The 20,208-nt window shown below is 33.7% G+C and overlaps 2 protein-coding genes and 1 long non-coding RNA gene across 16 annotated transcripts in view; 2 read left to right on the forward strand and 1 right to left on the reverse strand.

The window, feature by feature from the left end:
* The first annotated feature begins 186 nt into the window (after positions 1-186).
* On the forward strand, positions 187-3,250 carry LOC149654198 (arylsulfatase B-like). 2 transcript variants are annotated; one of them, XM_089845630.1, is made up of 8 exons: positions 187-714; positions 856-1,128; positions 1,358-1,539; positions 1,601-1,727; positions 1,792-1,918; positions 2,122-2,418; positions 2,484-2,938; positions 3,011-3,250. In XM_089845630.1, the coding sequence occupies exons 1-8, from the start codon at positions 574-576 to the stop codon at positions 3,023-3,025; spliced, it is 1,617 nt and encodes a 538-aa protein (XP_089701756.1). In that variant the 5' UTR covers positions 187-573; the 3' UTR covers positions 3,026-3,250. The 2 variants fall into 2 exon arrangements, with proteins under 2 accessions (XP_089701756.1, XP_089701755.1); XM_089845629.1 differs by having other exon boundaries at positions 189-714; positions 3,007-3,250.
* A 566-nt stretch (positions 3,251-3,816) lies between these two features.
* LOC149654199 (uncharacterized) overlaps positions 3,817-20,208 on the reverse strand; it is a 59,898-nt gene continuing 43,506 nt past the window's right edge. For 5 of the 13 annotated variants that reach the window (XM_089845609.1, XM_089845607.1, XM_089845610.1 and 2 more), the window contains 13 exons: positions 19,816-19,914; positions 19,584-19,694; positions 18,530-18,571; positions 17,903-18,036; positions 17,716-17,819; positions 17,378-17,416; positions 16,709-16,780; positions 10,621-10,777; positions 9,984-10,074; positions 8,985-9,339; positions 8,066-8,907; positions 5,273-5,409; positions 3,817-5,204 (listed from right to left, as the gene is read on the reverse strand). In XM_089845609.1, coding sequence (XP_089701735.1) covers positions 5,000-5,204; positions 5,273-5,409; positions 8,066-8,907; positions 8,985-9,339; positions 9,984-10,074; positions 10,621-10,777; positions 16,709-16,780; positions 17,378-17,416; positions 17,716-17,819; positions 17,903-18,036; positions 18,530-18,571; positions 19,584-19,694; positions 19,816-19,914 — 2,388 coding nt within the window. In that variant the 3' untranslated portion in view covers positions 3,817-4,999. The other 8 variants (XM_089845615.1, XM_089845614.1, XM_089845611.1 and 5 more) reach the window with 5 other exon arrangements.
* Positions 5,403-5,990, forward strand: LOC149654200 (uncharacterized). Its single transcript, XR_016370534.1, has 2 exons — positions 5,403-5,738; positions 5,889-5,990. It is a non-coding gene; the product is annotated as an uncharacterized LOC149654200 (long non-coding RNA).

The raw sequence follows: 20,208 nt of genomic DNA on the forward strand, positions 1-20,208 counted from the left end.
TATTTAAATTACTAGAAAATATAAATTATAAACTTTGTTATTTATGTTCTTGTTTATAAAATCCTTCCAATATTATAAATGATTGCGGAACTATTTTCTATTTCTTATTCTTCTTTCAAATTCATCGTAAACGTGCATTTAATTTTTTCTACAAAGTTATAAATTTGAGCGGGTAGATTAATCATTGAAACATATGCAAATTAAGCTTCAGATATTAATGTCAACTTGTCTTTAGCCTTCAAGATCCGACAATATTTATCCTGATATTAATTCTATTGACTTGTCAATTAATATTTGCATTACAATGAACAATAGATATTCTAAAGTTTTTTCTCTTTAAGTTTAAAAATTCAGCAGTACTTCGAGCAGGTCTCATATGGTTTAGGCATTAATATTGTTGAAATAATTAATCTAACTTGTCTGGAAAGACATTTTGCGTATAAAAATCTATGGATCTTTATGAAAACCCTATCGTGATCACTTTTCAGAATATTTTCGATTTAGGAAGAGTTTCTTGAAGGGTTCAGAGCGATAATCAAGATTCAGTTACTTCTTTTTGTTGGAAGAAAAAACATGAAATCTTTCGCTTTTAGCTTGAAGTTACTTACATTTTTTATAAGTCTAAGTTTACCTAATATTTCGTGGTACGGCGTCCACGGCTATAACACTTACAATGAGAAGCCAAACATATTTTTCATTTTGCTTGACGACTGGGTAAGTTTATTTGAGCTACTGAAGGTTAAAAAGATTTAAGGGCAAAGAGCCCAATGGTTCATCACTTGGAAACATTACAATCTTGATCGGGTTTCAAAGAGTGCAATCTTTAGTGTAACATAAGAACTTTTTACCAAACAGGGTCACTTCGATATGGACTTGTGTGAAAGAAAAGATGTTCATACGCCTAACATGAACCGCTTAGCTCGTGAGGGTGTTTACTTAAATAACTATTACGTGGCACCTTTATGCACTCCTTCAAGAGCTTCACTAATGACCGGTGCATACGTCCATCGTACTGGACTTCAAAATTACGTCATAGGTAACGCGCAACCAATGGGGTTGCCGTTAAATTTCACCCTTTTACCAGAGCACATGCAAAACTTGGGATACACAACCCGTATGATAGGAAAAGTAAGACATTAAGAAGGGTTGAAACCGAAGGGCTGATCACTCGGTGTAACAACAAGTTCAAAATTACTACGTCATCTTGTCTTACGCCGCGTAATCGAATTGCAATCTTCGTAATCTGAGTGATCTTAGCGTAATTCGAGAAATGTTCGGGTAATCAGTGATCAGCCCATCGATTGGTAATACTCAATTAGCTGTCAATTACCACTGAAGTTTTTTATATATATTATAGTGGCATCTTGGTTTCTACAAAAAAGAATTCACTCCGACATATCGGGGGTTTGATTCCCACTATGGTTTTTGGAATGGTAATAGCGACCATTTTACACATAGAAGTATCTCTTCAGTTCAACCGGACAACATTGCTAACTTTACAAATGAATACTTTGCTAGAGATCTAGCAAACCCCAACAAGTAAGATTTATACGTTATGTTTATACTTTCGGTTCATTACTTAGCCTATTTTGGTTTGAAGAATTTTAATCGATGGACATGATTTCCGGCGGGACATGGATGTTGTATACGATCATGAAATGCAATTTCTGGCCGATTTATACTGTCAGGAGTTTATGGATATTATATCTAATCACGATCAGTCAGATGTATGATGGTACAAGAACACGGTTTTCATGGATCATCTAACACATTTTATGTCTTATTAATTAGCCCTTATTTATGTACATGGCGCAACACAGTGTACATCGTGGAAATGAACATTTGGAGATGAAAGCTCCTTACAATTACACAAAATACTTTCCGCACATAAAAGATAGAGAAAGAATGAACATGGCAGGTAAATAAATTCCAAGTACAATTTCCTTCTAAGCTTGGCAAAGGCTAGTTAAACCAAAGGCAGGAACCAATGGGACCTAGTGCATTAGGTCTGATTGGTTCCTGCCTTTGGCAAGGTAAAATTCGTGTCAAGAAGATTAGCCAGCATGCTAGGGGTGATAATGGAGCCGCCTGTTACTTTAAGGAATGGTAATTTCATTGTAGGATCGCTACTGGCAGCCGATATATGTTTGGGTAAAATGATCAAGACGTTGTTCGAAGCCAACATGCTTCGCAACTCCATTATAATTGTATCATCAGACAACGGTTCACCAACAACTACAGGATTCTACTCAAATGGTGGTTCCAACTACCCCTACTTAGGAAATAAGGGCTCAGTTTTGGAAGGTGGAATCAAAGTCCAGTCTTTCATTTGGAGTCCTCTAATTCAAAAAAGGAGAAATATTTGGAATGGCTTAATGCACATCACTGATTGGCTACCGACATTATATAGTGCAGCTGGTAATCTCAGTTCTTTGGGAGAAATAGCCCAATAGTTACCTTCGTACCAAAGTTATATTTTATAGGCGGTGATATTGATGATTTGGGCGAGGACATTGATGGAATGGACATGTGGGACGCTTTGTCAAGGGGAACTGAATCACCTCGAAACGAAATCCTTATTCACCACGATAGCGTTTTGAACTACGCTGCCATACGACGGGATAACTTCAAACTGGTCACGAATTACGGTGTTCAAGTCGCCCAGCATTACGTTGGGAATCGAACACGTCCTTCATCTAACGTGGCTCCAATAAATCCTTCACGTTGGCCTGCCGAAGCACGCCTGACTGACCGCGTTATGAATAACTTTCACTGGAGGAGACCAAACTTCAATTCATTCTATTGCAATTCTCTTAAAACACCACTTTCCGTGACAGTCGACGAAACGAAAGCTTGTAAAGAATCGGACAAGTACTGCTTATTCGATCTGGACGTAGATCCTTACGAGACTACTAATATTGCTGATCAAGAGCCATTGGTTACCACCTTTCGCAATATATCAATGCTTAACCCCCAATTAATTGCAATTATATGATATTTTAATAGGTAGTTCAGTTTCTTTTGAAGAGATTAAAATATTACGACGCTCAAGCCATACCAGCTCAAAACGTTAAATTTGATTTCAACGCGAACCCGTATTTCCACGGAGACCAATGGGTGACCTACCGTGACCCCGAGAATATCTTTTCGCCATAGGCCTCTGGGGCCTCGTTCTTTGAATATTAAACAAGCAATTAACTTGATGTATTAAGATTTACCATAATAATTCGTATTAAATGGTTTAAATTAACTTCCGTATTCAATAAATAAAATTAAATTTAGTACTTACGTTGCAAATCCGAATTCACAGGCCGGGAAACTGTTGTCTTCCCCCGCGGTAACCCTGGCACGTGGCCAAAAAACTGACTCATTAACGGACTTCGTAGTTCTATAGAAGAAGCAAAGCTGCAACTTTAGACAAAGCAATCACAATAAGTCTAGGGGAATACATCTCTTTCACGCCCCCCTCCCCTTTCACGCACCTACCTTTACACAGCGCTTTGAAATTTCAAATGAACTGTGTCGTGGTTTAAATTGCGCCAAAGTCCCTCGATTTTTATAACCCATGAAGGGTTTTTAAGAAACATAAATGGCATATAATATGCTTGAATTTGACTTGAATTCTCTCAGTTATTAGTTACTCAAATTTGATTAAAAATCCCTCAGTATTACATCATTGGGATTTAATTATCTTCAAACTGATTTAAAACCCCTCAGTTGTATGCTTTAACTTCATTGGGGAGTTAATATCTTCCTTCCTATTGTACAGTTTTGTACTAAGAAAGTGCCTCGCAGTAAAAACACTGCTGCACAAACTTCTTTGTTAGAAACGTTTATTTTCTTCTTTTTTCTTTTGGTTTTTTTTTGTTTATACATAAATTTAATTCCACAAAAGATTTGTTTTTATTTTTTTGTTTTCTTTCTCATGAGGTTTCACTGATAAATATAACATTATAAAACCATCAATGATAGTAGATATATTGCCTAAAAATTATTATCGTAACAAATTGTAACTTTTTCAAAAATAAAAAAAAAAAATTCGGAGATGCGACTTTGAAATAATTACGCAAGAACTGAATTATAAATTTCAAAATTATAAACCCATGACAAAAATACTTAAATAGTTAAGAGATCAAAATAATTGAACCCAAAGTTCAAGTATATACATTAAATTTAGGCCTATACGTAATTATGTTTAAACACACGAATCTTTTACCTACCACATTAGTTTCCTACTAAAGCACCATTTTCATATTACAAATTATAATCAGTCCTGAAACGTTAATTACTCTTTCAAAATTGAATTTCTTCCTATCAAATTTTTAAAAAACTTGAATTTAATTATTTTTCTCGAAAAATAGGGATCATATTTAATAATCATATATATCAGTCGACCTTGGCACCTTTTTTTTTAATCAGTCAAAATAATTAGTAACATTGGAAGCAATTCAAATACTACAATTTAAACAATTTGCTTCTGATTGATAGTTAACATTGGGATCATTTTATAAAGCAAAAAATATTGAGTCAAAAATATAAATATACATAATGATTAATTAAACAGGAATATTTACACATTAAAATGAATAATAGTGGGCGATTTTTCTGTGACCAACAGAGAGGTTAAGTACTGTTCAGATACGAAACTAATTTGAAAACATCGAATATCTACTAATTGAAATTAAGTTTAATTAAATGCTTTGATCGTACGACTTCGTGTCTCTACTTTGATACATGTGTGTTAAATTTAATTTTAAGGTAAACTATTTAATCTGGTGTCCTGTGGTAATGAAAAGTTAACTATAAAGAAATAAACATTTTAACAAAACTAAACTTAGAGAGTTCATAGGAGAATTTAAAACGTAACAAAAACTAAAAAAAATTAGAAGTGTTAATTAATTAATTTTAGTTAATACTAAATTTTTTCAAAGATTATATTTCTTCGATTATTTAAAATGTTCGTTTTTTTAAAAGTTTAGAGGGTAATACGGTGGCTAATTTAAACCATTTCTTCGACATGTCCATTGGTGTAAGTCGAGTCACCATTTTCTCTAGGGGTTGGTGTGCTAGAACGACTCCTGTTCCACTTTTCGGAGATTTTCTCTCGACCAAAACCTTCATCGTAATTTCCCTTTGATATGAACAATTGTTTGAAATGCGGCGTACAGAAGAGCTTTCCCGCGCTGGTCGTGAAATTATCCAGCCTGTAATGATTACAAATGTAAATTAGATAAGATAACAAGCAAGAATAGAGATCGAGTGAAAACATTACCTCAACAAGCAATTACAGTGAGCGCATCGAAAACAGTTTTTATGGAATTTCATTCCACTAGTCTCCATTTTTTCCAGAGGATACAGACGCTTTTCGCAAATGTTGCATGCTTCACCAAAAGTACTTTGCTGTTCTTGCTAAATTATATACGGAAAAATAATAGAGAATATATACCGGGTTAATGCAATAGAGAATAAAAGAAAAAAATGTTAATTGAAGTTCTACTAACTTTAAATATATTTTTTCTTACAAATTTCATCTATAGCTTCTAATCAAATTATTTATTTTTAAGTTCATCTTTATTTTTTTTGAAAGTTGTAAAAGATGCTACATCGCATAAGCGTTAGTCGCGAAAGAAAGTAAAAAAAGATGTAATAGGAAAGAAGTAGACTTAAATTTCACATTAAGGGTATATAATATCCCTTAAATTAAAAAAAAATTGCAATGCAAATTGCAGCTTTCTCAGGTTTTAAGTATGAAGAAAGAAGGGGCTTATCATTAAAATATTCTTAATTATAAATTTAAATCAATAAAAATTGGGAAAGGTTCATAAACACTAAAAAACATTACTATGGAAATTAACAAAAAATTGCAATGCAAATTGCAGCTTTCTTAGGTTTTAAGTATGAAGAAAAACGGGCTTATCATTAAAATATTCTTAATTATAATTTTAAATCAATAAAAATTGGGAAAGGTTCCAAAACACTCTAAAAATAAACACTAAAAAAAACAATACTATGGGACCGGGATAATGTGTTTAAAAAACTTCACTCTTAACATTAATATATATTTATCTTTACCTCTTAAAAACGGCAAATATTTGTTTTTAATTTTTGAAATTTGAGAGTTGATTTTAAGTTCGAAAAAGGGGTTTCAAAACTACGAGTATAAAAGTACCAAATATTAATATTTTTATAAATTATTTTCGGATTTAATTTTATATATTTAAATCATTTTGTATATGTATTAATTATACCATGATTTAAACCATAAACTTTGGTTTATATTTTGGTAATTATTAAATCCTGTATACGATCCGTATAAAAAGCTCGTTAATATAAATGTTTTTAAATATAGCAAAAAAAGGTTTCCTAAATAAGCGTTTCCAAAATTCAACCTAAAGATCTAAAAATCAAATGTGAAGACTTTTCATAAGGTTTGAAGTATATCAATTTTAAAAACGCCTATTTTGGGATTATATTATTGTAAAGCCATTTATACCTCGAAATCTGCAATATAAATATGGCTAAAAAAGTTCTAGAATATATTTTAAGTAGAAAAATTCTAATTAAGTATTTTAGCTATTTAAAGCTTAACCGATATACTAACAACGATTAAAATTATAATGCAGGAACTTTTACATGGGGGAGAAAAAAACTAATATTTAACTTACACACTTAGAGACTACATTTAAACCAAAAAAAATAATTACATTACAAAAGTAGGCCTAATAAATTTGCCTACTACATAATCCATCAATAAAGGATACGATATCTTGACTTTTGTTTTATGTTGATATGAATTTCTTCAAACGAACAGATGAAGTAATCCAAAACTTAATCTTCTATATTAAATATTTTGTTCCAGGAAAACAATTATCATATCACTAAATAATAATCGAAAAATGTCAATTCCGGCAAGTGCTATTAAAGTTCTTGAAATCCTTTCACTTGGTAATTGGTTCTTGGAAGCTCCTTCGGTAGGGTGTGTTTGTAGTATTTCCAAAACGATTTTTAAATTTTACTGGAGATAAATTCAAAAACGTTGATATTTAATGTTGATTTTTCATTCATCTTCGTTAATTTCAAGTAGTATTTCCGGTTAATTTAGTAGCGCCATTGGTTAGATAAGATTCTCTTGGTACGTATAAGCATTCCTCGCAGTGTAGTTGAGGTTTTCGTAACAATCGCATAGTTTTCAAGTCAATCATGCTGTTAGTTGCTAAAGTTTTATTTTTATTTATTGTTTTGGTTTTAATGTTGATTATCTTCTTCGGTCAATAATATAGCAATCTTATCTCAGCATGCAACATATAAATATATATAAAAGAAACGGAACAATTGTCCTTCCGAGGATGTCCCAGCCAATTTCCACGAAAAACACGCGTGATAAATGATGCGATAATGTTCACCACCGTCCCCAATGTCCCCCACACACTCTCGCTATCACCAATTTCATAAATTTCTTAAGGATATACCACCATAAAGCGATTCCTTCATTGTGAAACATTATAAACCACCAGGTCTTAAAAACCACACTACGTCCTACGATGGCTTCATACCGATGATTATACTGACGATTTTTTAAGCTTCAAGCCGCTTTATATAAAGTGGCCAACCATTTTTGATTATACATATAACTTGGGAAGAACTAAATATATTCATTCATATTATATAGGAACTATACTATACGGTAAGCTTGGTTGGCGACTCAAAGGGGTGATTTTAGCTTTGAACAAAATGATAATACCACATGTGAAACAACCGTTTCCCCAAACTAACAGAAAGGTTCAGCACCAACGGCAATGCTTAGGCCTCAACCTTTCCATTGTACAAATTCAAGTCCGCGAACCGCGATGTAAAAAACAAGGCTAAATAACTAATGTTTCAAAACTAACATGCAAATCAATGGTTTCTTAAGAGCAAGTTCCGCAAAAATCAAGACTGGTATAAGCGTAGATAGAAAATTTGTGACTCGTATTATGTTATTTAACAATTTTGGGGTTAAGTAACATACTGTTAAACTTAAGTTCAAACATTAAGAAAATTAGGATGAATCCTCGCTGGTACTTACAATAAAACGTCTCGCTTTTGGTTTTGGCTTCTCCGGAGTTTTGGCGGTTTCATCCTTAATCGCTTCGAATTTGGCTTTTAAATTTTTCGTCGTGTCAACTTGCGGTAAGAAATCGGTTTCTTCAACACCGTTTCCGCTGACATCGACCATTCCCAACCCTAATTTTTCATTCTTCAAGTTCTCCCTGCTGACTTCCAACTCCCAGTTTTCGAACTTGGCTCTCAGGCTCTTAGCCTTGTCCGCCTCAACAACTATGTCGTCATCTGACTTGTAACTGCATCGAACGATATCCGGATCAACTTGCGGTTGGGTGTCGACTTGCACGTTGACAACCTTAGGTCCATCTTCCCTCGGTGGTGTGATTCGCTTCAAAGGCTTGGGAGTCGTGGGCATGGGCACGTGTTCTTGGGTTGATTGGTTCTCCAAGGCCTTGAATTTGTCCAGCATCTTCTTGGCCGTGTCCGTGACTGGGAGGTCATCAATGATATCGGTGCTTCTTACAATATTGGGGTCCCTGGGAGCTTCGGGTTCTGGGGAAGGCTCCTTTGTTATTTCCCTGGGAGGAGTGATTTGGAAACGCTTGCGTTCTTTCTCCTCTTCCTTGTAGTTTTCGAAGAATTTGAATTTCTGGGTGATAACAGTGGTTTCAACTGGAATCTCTTCCCTATCGGTCGGGGCACTGCCCTTAACAATTTCACCCTCAGAGGCCTGACTCGAGATACTGTCGTTGTGGGTTCGCATAATCATGGAAGGGCTCTTCGAAGGGGACAATTGAGTTGGTGATGGGGACTTGACGCTAGCGTCCATCTGCTTGAAGAGGCTACGAGCATCAACAGCCGTACCTAAAGGCATTTCATAATAACCATGGATATCACATACTAAAGCTCGAGTCACGTAAGGCCAAGTACAAATCACTTACCAGGCTCCGTGAGAACGGACAAGTCCTCTTCCTTCTCTTTGCGCAGACGTTCGAACTTTTCGGCCTCAATCTCTTCATCATTTTCAATCGCACCCTTCTCAAACTTGTCCTTAATGGACAGGGCCTTAACATCGCGTCCTAAGACGACTGATTCGCTACGAACCGGCGACTTGGTCTTCGTGTCTTGACACGCTTTTTCGTACACCGCTTTCATGGACTCCGAACGTCCAAGGCAAATACGTTGGCGCAATTTAGCCAAATCATCTTTAACATCTTCCTTGGCTTCCTCGGCAGCGGTGTTAACGTTACCGCTTTCCCATTGATCTTTAAGGGAAGACAGACCAGCGAAGTTGACCTAAAAATCATCGAAACGTTCGTATTTTCAGAAGGGTAGTTTCAAAACAAACTTGGCATTAAGATAACGGTTATTATCTAGCTACTGTGGTACACACACTGCCTAAGCTAGTTAGTTTAACTGCGGTTCATGCTGCGATTAACCTTAATCTAAAAAGTGTAACTTAATAGTAGGCCTAGCTATCATCCTCTTATCATTTAAAAAAATACACCAAAATTAAAACTGCCCATTTAGCCAAATTATTTTCATGTGGATTGAAGTACAATTTATCTCTGTTTTGAGGTCAAATAGACGTAGTTTTCTAACCTTCAATATCAAGGCCCTCTTTCATTACTGAAAGCTGTTTTGCAACGTTGCAAGTAAATATACGTTGTTGATGTACATGTGTATATCTTTTAAGTAAACATACTTTCGATATTTTTACATCTACGTAAAACGTTAGTTATAAATCTTTCAAAACGACACCAACGTTAGTCTTATACTCTAAATTTGAGCGCCGTTCAAGGCTTAAATTCCATGCGATTAAATATAAACGCATCTAAACATTAGTTAAGAAGCGATTCCTTTAGAACACAACTCTTGAACGCAGCCACATAAAAATAATTAGACTACCGGACCTTCTCTCGTTGTCTAGTCTCCCTTACAATATTAGGATCGTGTTCCTGTTCGGGTTGATCTTCATCACCCGACAAATCACCATTGGTTTGTCCTTCCTTGGACAAAGCTGACTGGTATCTTAAGAAAAATACGGAATAAAAATAAGCAACTGCACCCAAAGAAAATAAGTCAAATATTATCATAATATAGTATTTCAAAATCTTCCAGACTCTCAAAATATTTTAAATTTCAAAATTGACTTTGACCTAACACTCAAAATATTTAAACATAAGCTCAACTTTCAAACTTCAAAATCGCATTAAGATTGTAACTTTAAAATAAACCTACTGACATTTAAATCGTAATTTGGGCTTCAAAACAATTCCTCGAACGACAAAATTGTTAGTAATTAAACATCTCTAGACCATAAGGTCCAGAAACTCAAAAAAAAAAATTAAATTACAAAATTGACTTTCACCTAAAACTCAAAATATTTTAAACATAAGCTCAACTTTCATACTTCAAAATCGTAAAATTTGAAACGTTCAAAATAAATCTACTGCCATATAAATCTTAACCAGAGCTTCAAAATAATTCCGCAAACGATAAAATTGTTAATAAATAAACATCTCAAGACCTAGAAGTGTCTAAACTTCGAATTTTACTTATTGAAAAGACACCTACTTCGCAAGTCGGGCCATAATACTCGGTGAACGGCTTAAAGTGCAAAGATCTGAAACGGAAGGAAGTTTTGGCTCGTCCTGTTGACTTTCAAATCTGGATTTGATGTTACTCAAATTCAAATTGGGCAGAGATTCGAGGTCGTTCGATTTAGTCTCGGCTAGAAATAAGCAACGACAAAAATTTAATCAAGTGTGACTAGAACCGTATCAGACATCCGAATAAAATGTTTATCACAATATTCCCAAACGGAAAAATAAAGCGTAGAAGTTTTCCTATATCAGATAAATAAATTTACGATTAAAAAACCACCGGTACCCAGATCGACCGACTGTTTCAAATACGGAAAACCTTCTGTTCTATCTCTCTCTCTCATTCACTGTGTGTGTACAGGTTTTGAAAAAGTATGAGCAAAACATAAAACCCTCGTAACGTACATTGGAATAGAATAATCCATAAAATGAGTCACTAAGTTATTCACAAGGAGTAGGATGGTATAGACTAAAGTCTAAGACATTTTAGGTCTAAGAAAATATTTTACGACAGGTGAAACGTGGCTAGCGGATGAACGGTTTATAACAAAACCCAAGTAACTCGAATCTTAATATAGCATTCGTAGTTAATTGCTTATTACACCAGTCTATGAGCTTTTGCAAAGTATAATTGAAAATGAATCTTCGGAAACACCCAATATTATTCAACAAAAGTTGACCATAATTTGAAGTAATCAGTGTTTAACTATTCAACTAGTAAATAACCATTTCGTGTTAATAACAAATTTCAAAAATAACTCGCTATAGTGAGACTGTATTGAGATATATTTTCAGATTGTATTTGAAACTTATCTAGTCTAAATACAACAAAAAATTACACGTCTATGCCAGGAACCCTGATTATACAACTTCACACAATGGGTTTCGGGACAAAAATTAGGTGAGGTTCTGTCCAAAAAGAAAATACTAGTTATTTACGACCGATGAGAAGAAAAACTAGTATTTTAACGCCTAGTAACAAATAAGTTGTTTTTATATATAAATAAATTTTGGGCGCTAGTAAATGTTTTATATTGCTATTTTTTTTTAAGAAATATTATCGAGACCGCTATAAGAAAGTTCAAACGCGGTTTAAACAATCTAGATTCCCATAACATTTAGGCTAAACCTGAATTTTTGGGGTTTACACGGGGTTAAATCGTAACTAAGACTGTAATTGTATTTTTAGCGAAAACCAGTTCTTTCTAGGGACATTCACGTTAACCCTTCACAAACAATACAGTCCATCAAATAAAAAAACTTGATAAATATGCCTTATCTCAAACTTTAAAGGAGTGGTCTCTAGATAATTTTAAGACTTCAATTATTTTAGTAAACTCAAAGATAATATATTTTCTGTAGCCCAAAAATAAGAACAATTCGAAATAAAAGCACGTTATTGAAATGACATTTAGGGAAAAACCCATTAAAACATCAATAAATTTGGAACTGATAAAAATCGTTTGACATATCAAAAAATAATATCGATATTTTCAATATGATTAAATACTCATCGCAAAAAATATATCCCTTATCTAAATATCTACATCATATAACAATAAAATTTAACGATCAGCCTAAATACGCTTTCCTACCCTACCCCAACCTTGAACTAACACGGGTCAAAATTCTGAAGTAACATTTAAATTTTGGGTTGTTAAAAAAGGTTTAAAATTAAATTGCCACCATGACAGGCAGGATAAACTTTATTTAATTTTTTTATAACCGAATGTTTGAAAGAAACCTAGGCTAGTTTAACTCGTTTTACATAATAACCCTAGATACGTTGCTAATCCGAAAGCGGTCAATAAAACCGTACGACTTTTATAGATAGCAACCAACCAGGCTTAGATAAATAAGTCCCAGACAAATTCGGTCAATAGAAAGAGGGTTTCAGACTGACCCAACCCTTTACGTGATACGTTAACTAATATAATACAATACAACTGTACACCTGAGAAAATTAAACTTCTATCGCTTTAAGTTAATTAAACTAAATTTATATAGAATAAAATTAAAGACTAATTGCAAGCATTATTGACTGACGTATAAATTAGGCTTAAGTATTATCAGAAACATACATTCTTATCAAATACCTGTAATTACTTGCTGTAAATAAAACTTAATTAACAATCAAAAATTCCTGGCTAAGTAATTAATCAACAAAAGAAACTATCCATTAATTAAACTTAAAATACCACAGAAAAACTGACTATATCAAAATGATAATATAAAATAATTTAAATTTAAATATATTGAAATGGAACTCTCACCCAAATTATTTCTCGAAGTATGAATAAATTTGACTCGCGTTCAGCAAAATTTTAAGGTGGTAGCCCGAAATACCGACTGCTTTTGACTAACGTTCACGACTTCAAAACTGTACGATGATTCAAAGAAAAAAATTCTCAAGATTAAGAAAACGGGTTCCGAGTTTCAAGATATTAAAAAAAACCGGCGGGTTGATGCTGCTGGTTATCTACTAATTTTTTTAGGCCGGCCTTTTATTTTTTAACGGAAAAAAGGCGGCTAGATTCGAGAGAAATGGTTGTTCCAGACTGAGACGATTCTAAAACATTTCAAGGCGAGCTCTTTCGCGCGGCACCGATACTAGCAGACACGCGACGAGGAGGGGATTTTCCTTCACCGTTCTTCACGAATTCGGGGTATTTTTCTTCCCAGAATCACCCCAGTGCAGCCCCAGGTTTTACGGGCAGTGTTGATCCCAAAACCCTAGCTACCCTAGAGCTTCAATCGTTTCACGAGCTACTATCGCCTAGGATACAAGCACCTTTAGAACTAGGAACGAGAGCTGCTCAACGTACAATCGATTTCCCGCCTGGTGCTCTCGAGCGCCTATACTTCAACGATAAAATCGTACCAACTTCCTGCACTAGCGTTACTCCAGAACCAAGTTAACTTGCTCGCTTTAACCACGAACGACAGGATAAGAATGAACCATAGACGAACACGCTCCGGAGCTACTCTAGAACCACCAAGTTGAACTGTTTAGTTTAGCGGGATGTGGTAGCAGGCCGACAAGTTAGGGATGAAGTTACACTGGTGTTACTCCGGAGCTAACTTAACTTGACCTATGTACCGTTCTAACCGCGGATACGGAATTTCCCATAACCAAGTTAAGAATGAAGCTAGACTTGGAAGATTTGCTACACTAGAACCGAGCTTGGTCGCTCGGGGCGAAGAAGCCCAGAATCATCACGTTCTGGAAGCTCCGACACTCCCACACGAATACGTCCCCATATTTTATTCCCGCTCAGATAATACCTGGAATTGTAAGGGGGATAAACGTGATATAATAGTTTAACACTATGCCTATTAAAAATTTAATGATCTATTTTATATGGTATACCTATCCCACTCCCTTAAATGACATCACAATAATAAGTGTGACGCTCAATAAAATAACTTTACAGTGTGTCTTTATTAGTTTCTAGAACCAGCTTGTTATTTGACAAACATTTGGTGTGTGCAACCCCCGACGAGGCGGAGTAATATGGTACCATAGTTTCCCCTTTTTAAGCAAAAGCCCTTTCTATAACCAGGCAACAAACCTTCCTAAATAAACGTAGGGTACTGGGGGACTTCGTACTTAAGGATTTCATGTCACTTATGCGGCCCCATAGAAGTTTAATAAGTTTCTTCTAATAATTATTTTTATTATATTTTTATACCCAATTCAAGGGCGTGAAAAAATTTAATATTTCTATGCAGTTAAAACCGCCATTTTGAGAGAAGAAACTAAACGATTCTTTTCAATCTCTTTTTAAGTTAATACTAGTAAGGTCTCCTTAAATATTTCTCCTAAGTGACATATTGCTACCAGCCAATGGTAAACGGCATTAGCTTTCAATGGAATGTAGAGAAATCGATGCAAGGCAGCGCAGATACACAGGAAGAGTCATGATGCAACGCAAAACATAAACCCCTGCTTGCCTAGTTTAATGGGAGGTGGGAATTTAATGGAGGGACCTGCATGGTTGATTACCAAAGATATTGGTTTGGTTCACACCCCCTAGAGATATCTTCCTCCTAAGCCTATTATGTCGCCGTTGAAATCACACTACCAGAAAATTGGATCCTTTATCTTTTAGTCCGAATCCCATACTCTTATTATTTTTTTACAAGTTAAATCTATCCTGCTTCTAAAACGGAAGGAAGTCTTGTGGTTCACAATCCACACACAAAAAAAAAAGCAAAAACTTGTAAATAGCAACACCGTATTCTCACGTTTAATTTTTTTTCTTCTAAAATTTACCTGCAGACTATGGTCAAAAAATTTAAAAAACTTTTAAGCATGTTTAAATTTTTAAAAACTTGGTGTAATTTTTTAAACGGCGGTATTTGGTTCAAGTAAAAAATTAAAAAGGGGTTTCATTTATTATAGCTAATGTACCGTGGAGTTGCATTCAACTGTTATGCATCGAGAAATTCGAACTTTAACCAAGAAGTCAGTCGTCTACGTGATATATTAACTCATTCATTTGTAAATGGTTATTAGAAGTCACGTGGAAGTTTGCGACTAGCGTTCCGAGATTGCTATTATAATTTACGTGATGTTTCAAAGCTCCTCCCAATTAGTTTAGAACAGAAATAGACCCTTTTGCTTGAACATTGGCACATATGTGGACCAAAAGTCGATAGACGTTGCTTCGAAGTTACCAGTCCACCAAATTTTGTCCCTACTGTTTAAAGCCATGTCTAACCTCTTTGTTGTCCAAGTACCGGATATTACGGTCAAACACCGGACTCTATTCCGCCCCCGACATTTTAAAAGGGTCTCTTGCTAGACCTACAAGAGCGCTTTCATTGTATCATGTCGCCTACGAAAGCCTACGTTTTAACAGCTAACTTTTACACCGAAACCCCCTAAGAATTATGCAATTAATACGTGCAACTTTTAATGAGGTACAAATTCCTCAATCGAATGTAAAAAAATATTTGGAAAACCTCAATGGTACAAGAGATTTTTACGAAAAATATTTCATATATATATATATATATAATGTAAAAGATGAACAGTTTAATTTGCGTATAAGGTGATAAAAAAGAAAATATATTTCACGAATCACTGACTCCTAAGTTTAAACCAAAGTAAGAAAATTTTTTAAAGAATTTTTTCTTCTTCATTTACTAGTGTTTACCTCGAGCTGCGTGTACGCGTTTTCAAAAGCTTATTTTGTCAAGCGTATCGGGCCAATAAATACCAGAAATGTTTGAAACTTTTTGGCGGCGGCGGCAAGGCAGTACTTGACCTCATCTAGCAGAAATATTTCGTATATATTTTCATTTTTCTTGCCGAAAATTGGCTATTTACACTTTGAAAGATGAATACACACCGTTCCAAGCTAAATTACAGGCTTTCATTAGATTCTCATTTGCCGGTAAACCGAGTTTTGGGGTCGGCAGAAGCTCTTAAACGTGATTTAATCACAAATCACGAAGGCTTTTTTAAAAGAAATCTAATAAGCGTTAATTTTTAAATTACAGTAATCCAAGCGTTAGGCGTCTTTTGTGTTTGTAAAGTCTATTGTGTGGTCCAAGCCCCAGGGTTATAACAATTTTATCCCTACAAGATTTTCCAAAATAAACTTAAAACTTCTTTCAAAAAGACTGTACTGGTTGTGAAACTTGCAATGGTTGCAGTGAAAACGAATTACCAGAGGACTTACTATCCGATAATATGTTTCAATTCTGTTGTTTTTGTTAAAATTCAAAACACTGGCCCCATTCTTGTCCTAGCTAATCTCACAGTATTAATTTAAAATTTTCCAATTTCAATTCAATTAAAGCCTGCAGTTAGCCTTTCAAAATATTACCGCAAAAATTATTAACATTATGGTACTCGTATTACCGATCACACTATATTGTTTTCACTAATGATCAACAATAAATTTTAATTAAATTTAGGTAGATATCAACTCACCGTCATCCTCACAAGCTGCTTGCAAATTAACATAAACAAAAGCACAATTTAAACCCGCATACTAATGAGGTATCCCATTACCAACACTTAAGAATCCGTGTAAAAATCCACTTACATCTCACAACATCCGGCGGTAATTCCACAGGGGTATTTTCTCTAATGATCATCTCGTTACGTCTTTGCTTTCCTGTGAACACATATTTAATTTAATTAATTTTAATTTGAGTAAAATTAAGTATAGTAGAAGTAGGAAGACATAGAAGCGACACAGGGAATTATTATTATTGTGACGTAATGATGTTTAGAAACGTGGGAGGAGTTTTAATGTCGTCACAATGGTCACTTCCTTGTGTCATTTCTACGTTTTCAGGTAGAAGAGAGGTCTAACTTAACACTAAACTTAAATCTAGAACCTAAGTTAAAAGTCAGTCATTTAATTATAAAAATTAAATTAACAGACTTTTAAAGAACTAAACACTTAATAATGAATAATTATTAACCATGCAAAAACGTAAATTAACACCAAAAATCGTGCATAAATAGGTACATCACGAATAATTTCCTTTAAAAACAATGGAAATATTATATTTTCCTCTTGATGATGAAACGATATAAAAGATACCTACCGAAACCTATCGCCTTTCGGGTCTATAAAAAGTATATACTATCTACTATATTCTACATCCCACTTTATCCCAAAAGAGATATCTTTATTTTAATAAAGATTTTCCAATCTAGCAGAAAGATTTTCGTGAAAGATAATTGGTTTAAATTTAAGTCGTACCTTCTTCGGTTTCCAAGTCATCGTGGTCCATATTTTCGGCTTGCAAAATAGACGTTTACAAAGGTTAACAGCAACAAAAACACCCAAAATAAATGAAACCAGTTATGTGTGGAAATTAATTAAGTTAAAACTGTCACACGTGTGCAAATACGGTAATTCATGCCAATTAACAAAAGAAAATAAACTCCGACGTGTAGATTTAAAATTTTAGGCTATTGTTCATGAAAATTGTATGTGAAATACCAATTTTCACACTTATTTTAAACGAATAAACATGCCAGATTTCATTCATGTTCATGCAAAATGTTCAATTTCGTGCATAGAAATGATTAACTCACTTGGAGCGATATCTTCTCCTTCAAACCTGGGTTTTGGTTCAAAGATTTGTTTGAAATGTTGTTTGCAGTAGATCTGGCCTTCGTGCGAGTTGTAGGCGTCAACACTAGAGAAATATTTATATATTTATAAATAAAAATAACAAACTACATTGTTATATAATAAATATCTGAAATACAATTGACTCACGTTAGTTGTTTGGCGCATTCTTTGCATCTAAAACAATTCTTGTGAAAAATTGCCTTCTCAGCCTTAACCTTCTCCATTTGATAGACGTGCTTTTCGCAAATCTTGCACAAGCATTTGTCATCTTCATTGCCTCGCTGAAGAAAAAAAATGTAATTAAAATTATTATTAAATACAATAATTATGAGAAGTTTATAAAATAATTTTTTTTTCTAAAAATGTTTACCGTAAAATGAATCTTTCTATACATCATTATAAAACTAAATAACAAACAACCACAATAACTACAACTAAAATCTAAGGACTAGATTAAACGCTAAGAATTTAAATACAAAACAATTAAAATTAATTTAAAAAAATAAAAAACAAAGGAAGTTGTTACGTCACAGCACTGATATTGTAGTATTGGCGCAAAATTAAAAATATATATTTTGAAAAATTGTAATAATAAATAAAATATTAAAATACGAGAAGCACCACCACAGCCAAATAAGGGTAGAACTACAAAAACAGACACCAAAATAGTAAGAACTTCCCCTGCCAAGATTATTGGCGAACTAATTTAAATACAGTAAATTTCAAGATGGCAATAGAATTTGCGTGTTTAAAAGTTATAGTGGAACAACTTACAGCTCCATGCTCATCCACCGAAGCATTAAGAGACTCTACTTCCTGTTGGTAAGCAGATAGGTTAGTTACTAAATACTACGAACTAGAAAAGCCCCCTACCACTACATTAAAGGAATTTCAATTTTGATAGGGAAATGTTTCAGGCCAATTGAAATCGGGTTTTGATTAACTTAACAGATTAAATACAGCATTCAAAGAAAGATTCTATGTACTTTGATGATTTTCATATAAATTTCAATATACCCCCATATATTTTCGTATATTTCCATATATTATCATATATTTCCATATTTTCCCATATATTTTCGTATATTTCCATATATTATCATATATTTCCATATTTTCCCATATATTTTCGTATATTTCCATATATTATCATATATTTCCATATTTTCCCATATATTTTCGTATATTTCCATATTTTCCCATATATTTTCGTACATTTAAATGTTGATTTTTCTTCCTGACATTTTAATCAATAATACGAATTTTCCTAAACTATGTTAATTTGCGAGCTAAAAATGGAGTAAATATCTCACCGTTATTTGAGTGAATATTTCAACCACAGTTAGATTGCAATATGATATACAATCTAAGAAGGTTCGAAGTATCATTCAAACCACAAATATTAGACCTTCTAACATTGTAAATTACGCTTGAAACAAAGCCTAATTTCATTTTACAAAGTTGCAAAGTATACTTCAACAATCTTAGATTGTAAAATTACCAACATTAAGTCTGCAGCGCTTGGCAGAGCTGTACAGTTTTCTCGCAATCATAAAATCGATATCAAGTTCTCAAATTTTCATTATTATGATTGAACTTTTAATAAAAACTTATTCGTTGATATCGACCTTTGAACTCAAGAACGTTGGGTAATAAAGCGTTATTTCAAATTAAAACTAAAGCTTCCACCATAAATAGCCACCAACAGCCAAAAAACTAAAAACTACAGAGAATTATAATAAATATAGGGTATTTGCCAAAAATATGAACTCAACATAGATTAAATAAGATACGTTAAATAAAACCCTGGACATAAACGCGGTCAAACCTGTGAAAATTTGCGTGTAACTTGAGCTCTGTCCACCGATGGTTTGACCTCCTCGACGGGGGCACTTACGTAATTCTCAACTTCTTCGTTTGATTTGTTGAAACTCGTTTTCTACAAGGGGTTAAATTAGATTAGTATTTGATTTACAATTAAGATATAGACTTAACGAGCAATTTAAAAAAAATGGATAATGAATGAATGAATCGGTTTATGTGGGTGATTAATAACGTACCAATGATCGAACAGATATGCTAGTTTCAATTGTTTCAGCCTCCTTATAGATATTTTCTTCACTAACTGAAGGTATTGAGCCATTCGCAAAACTGTGTTTCTACATTCAAAAAATTCATTCCAAAAAACATTTAACAATAATCGTGCATCATTCCCGTTAATAGTGTACTTCATTAAGTTTATTATGTAACTAAGCTTAATTTTTAATGATTTAAGCTAATTAATTAGCAATAATGCGTTTCACTTTCCCTTTAAAGAGAAGTTTTTTTACTATTTTGGTATTTTTAGTTTTTTGAAATTGCATATAAAATAACGAATGACATTTTCCTTTAAGGTATAATATTGCAGGTGATAAAAGGCTTATGACAAGCAATATTTCACGCTTTTAAAATAA

The sequence above is a fragment of the Phalangium opilio genome, unplaced genomic scaffold (assembly GCF_054372755.1).
Source record: "Phalangium opilio isolate 3A_F unplaced genomic scaffold, DU_Popi_V2 ptg000079l_1, whole genome shotgun sequence".
Lineage (NCBI taxonomy): Eukaryota > Metazoa > Arthropoda > Arachnida > Opiliones > Phalangiidae > Phalangium > Phalangium opilio.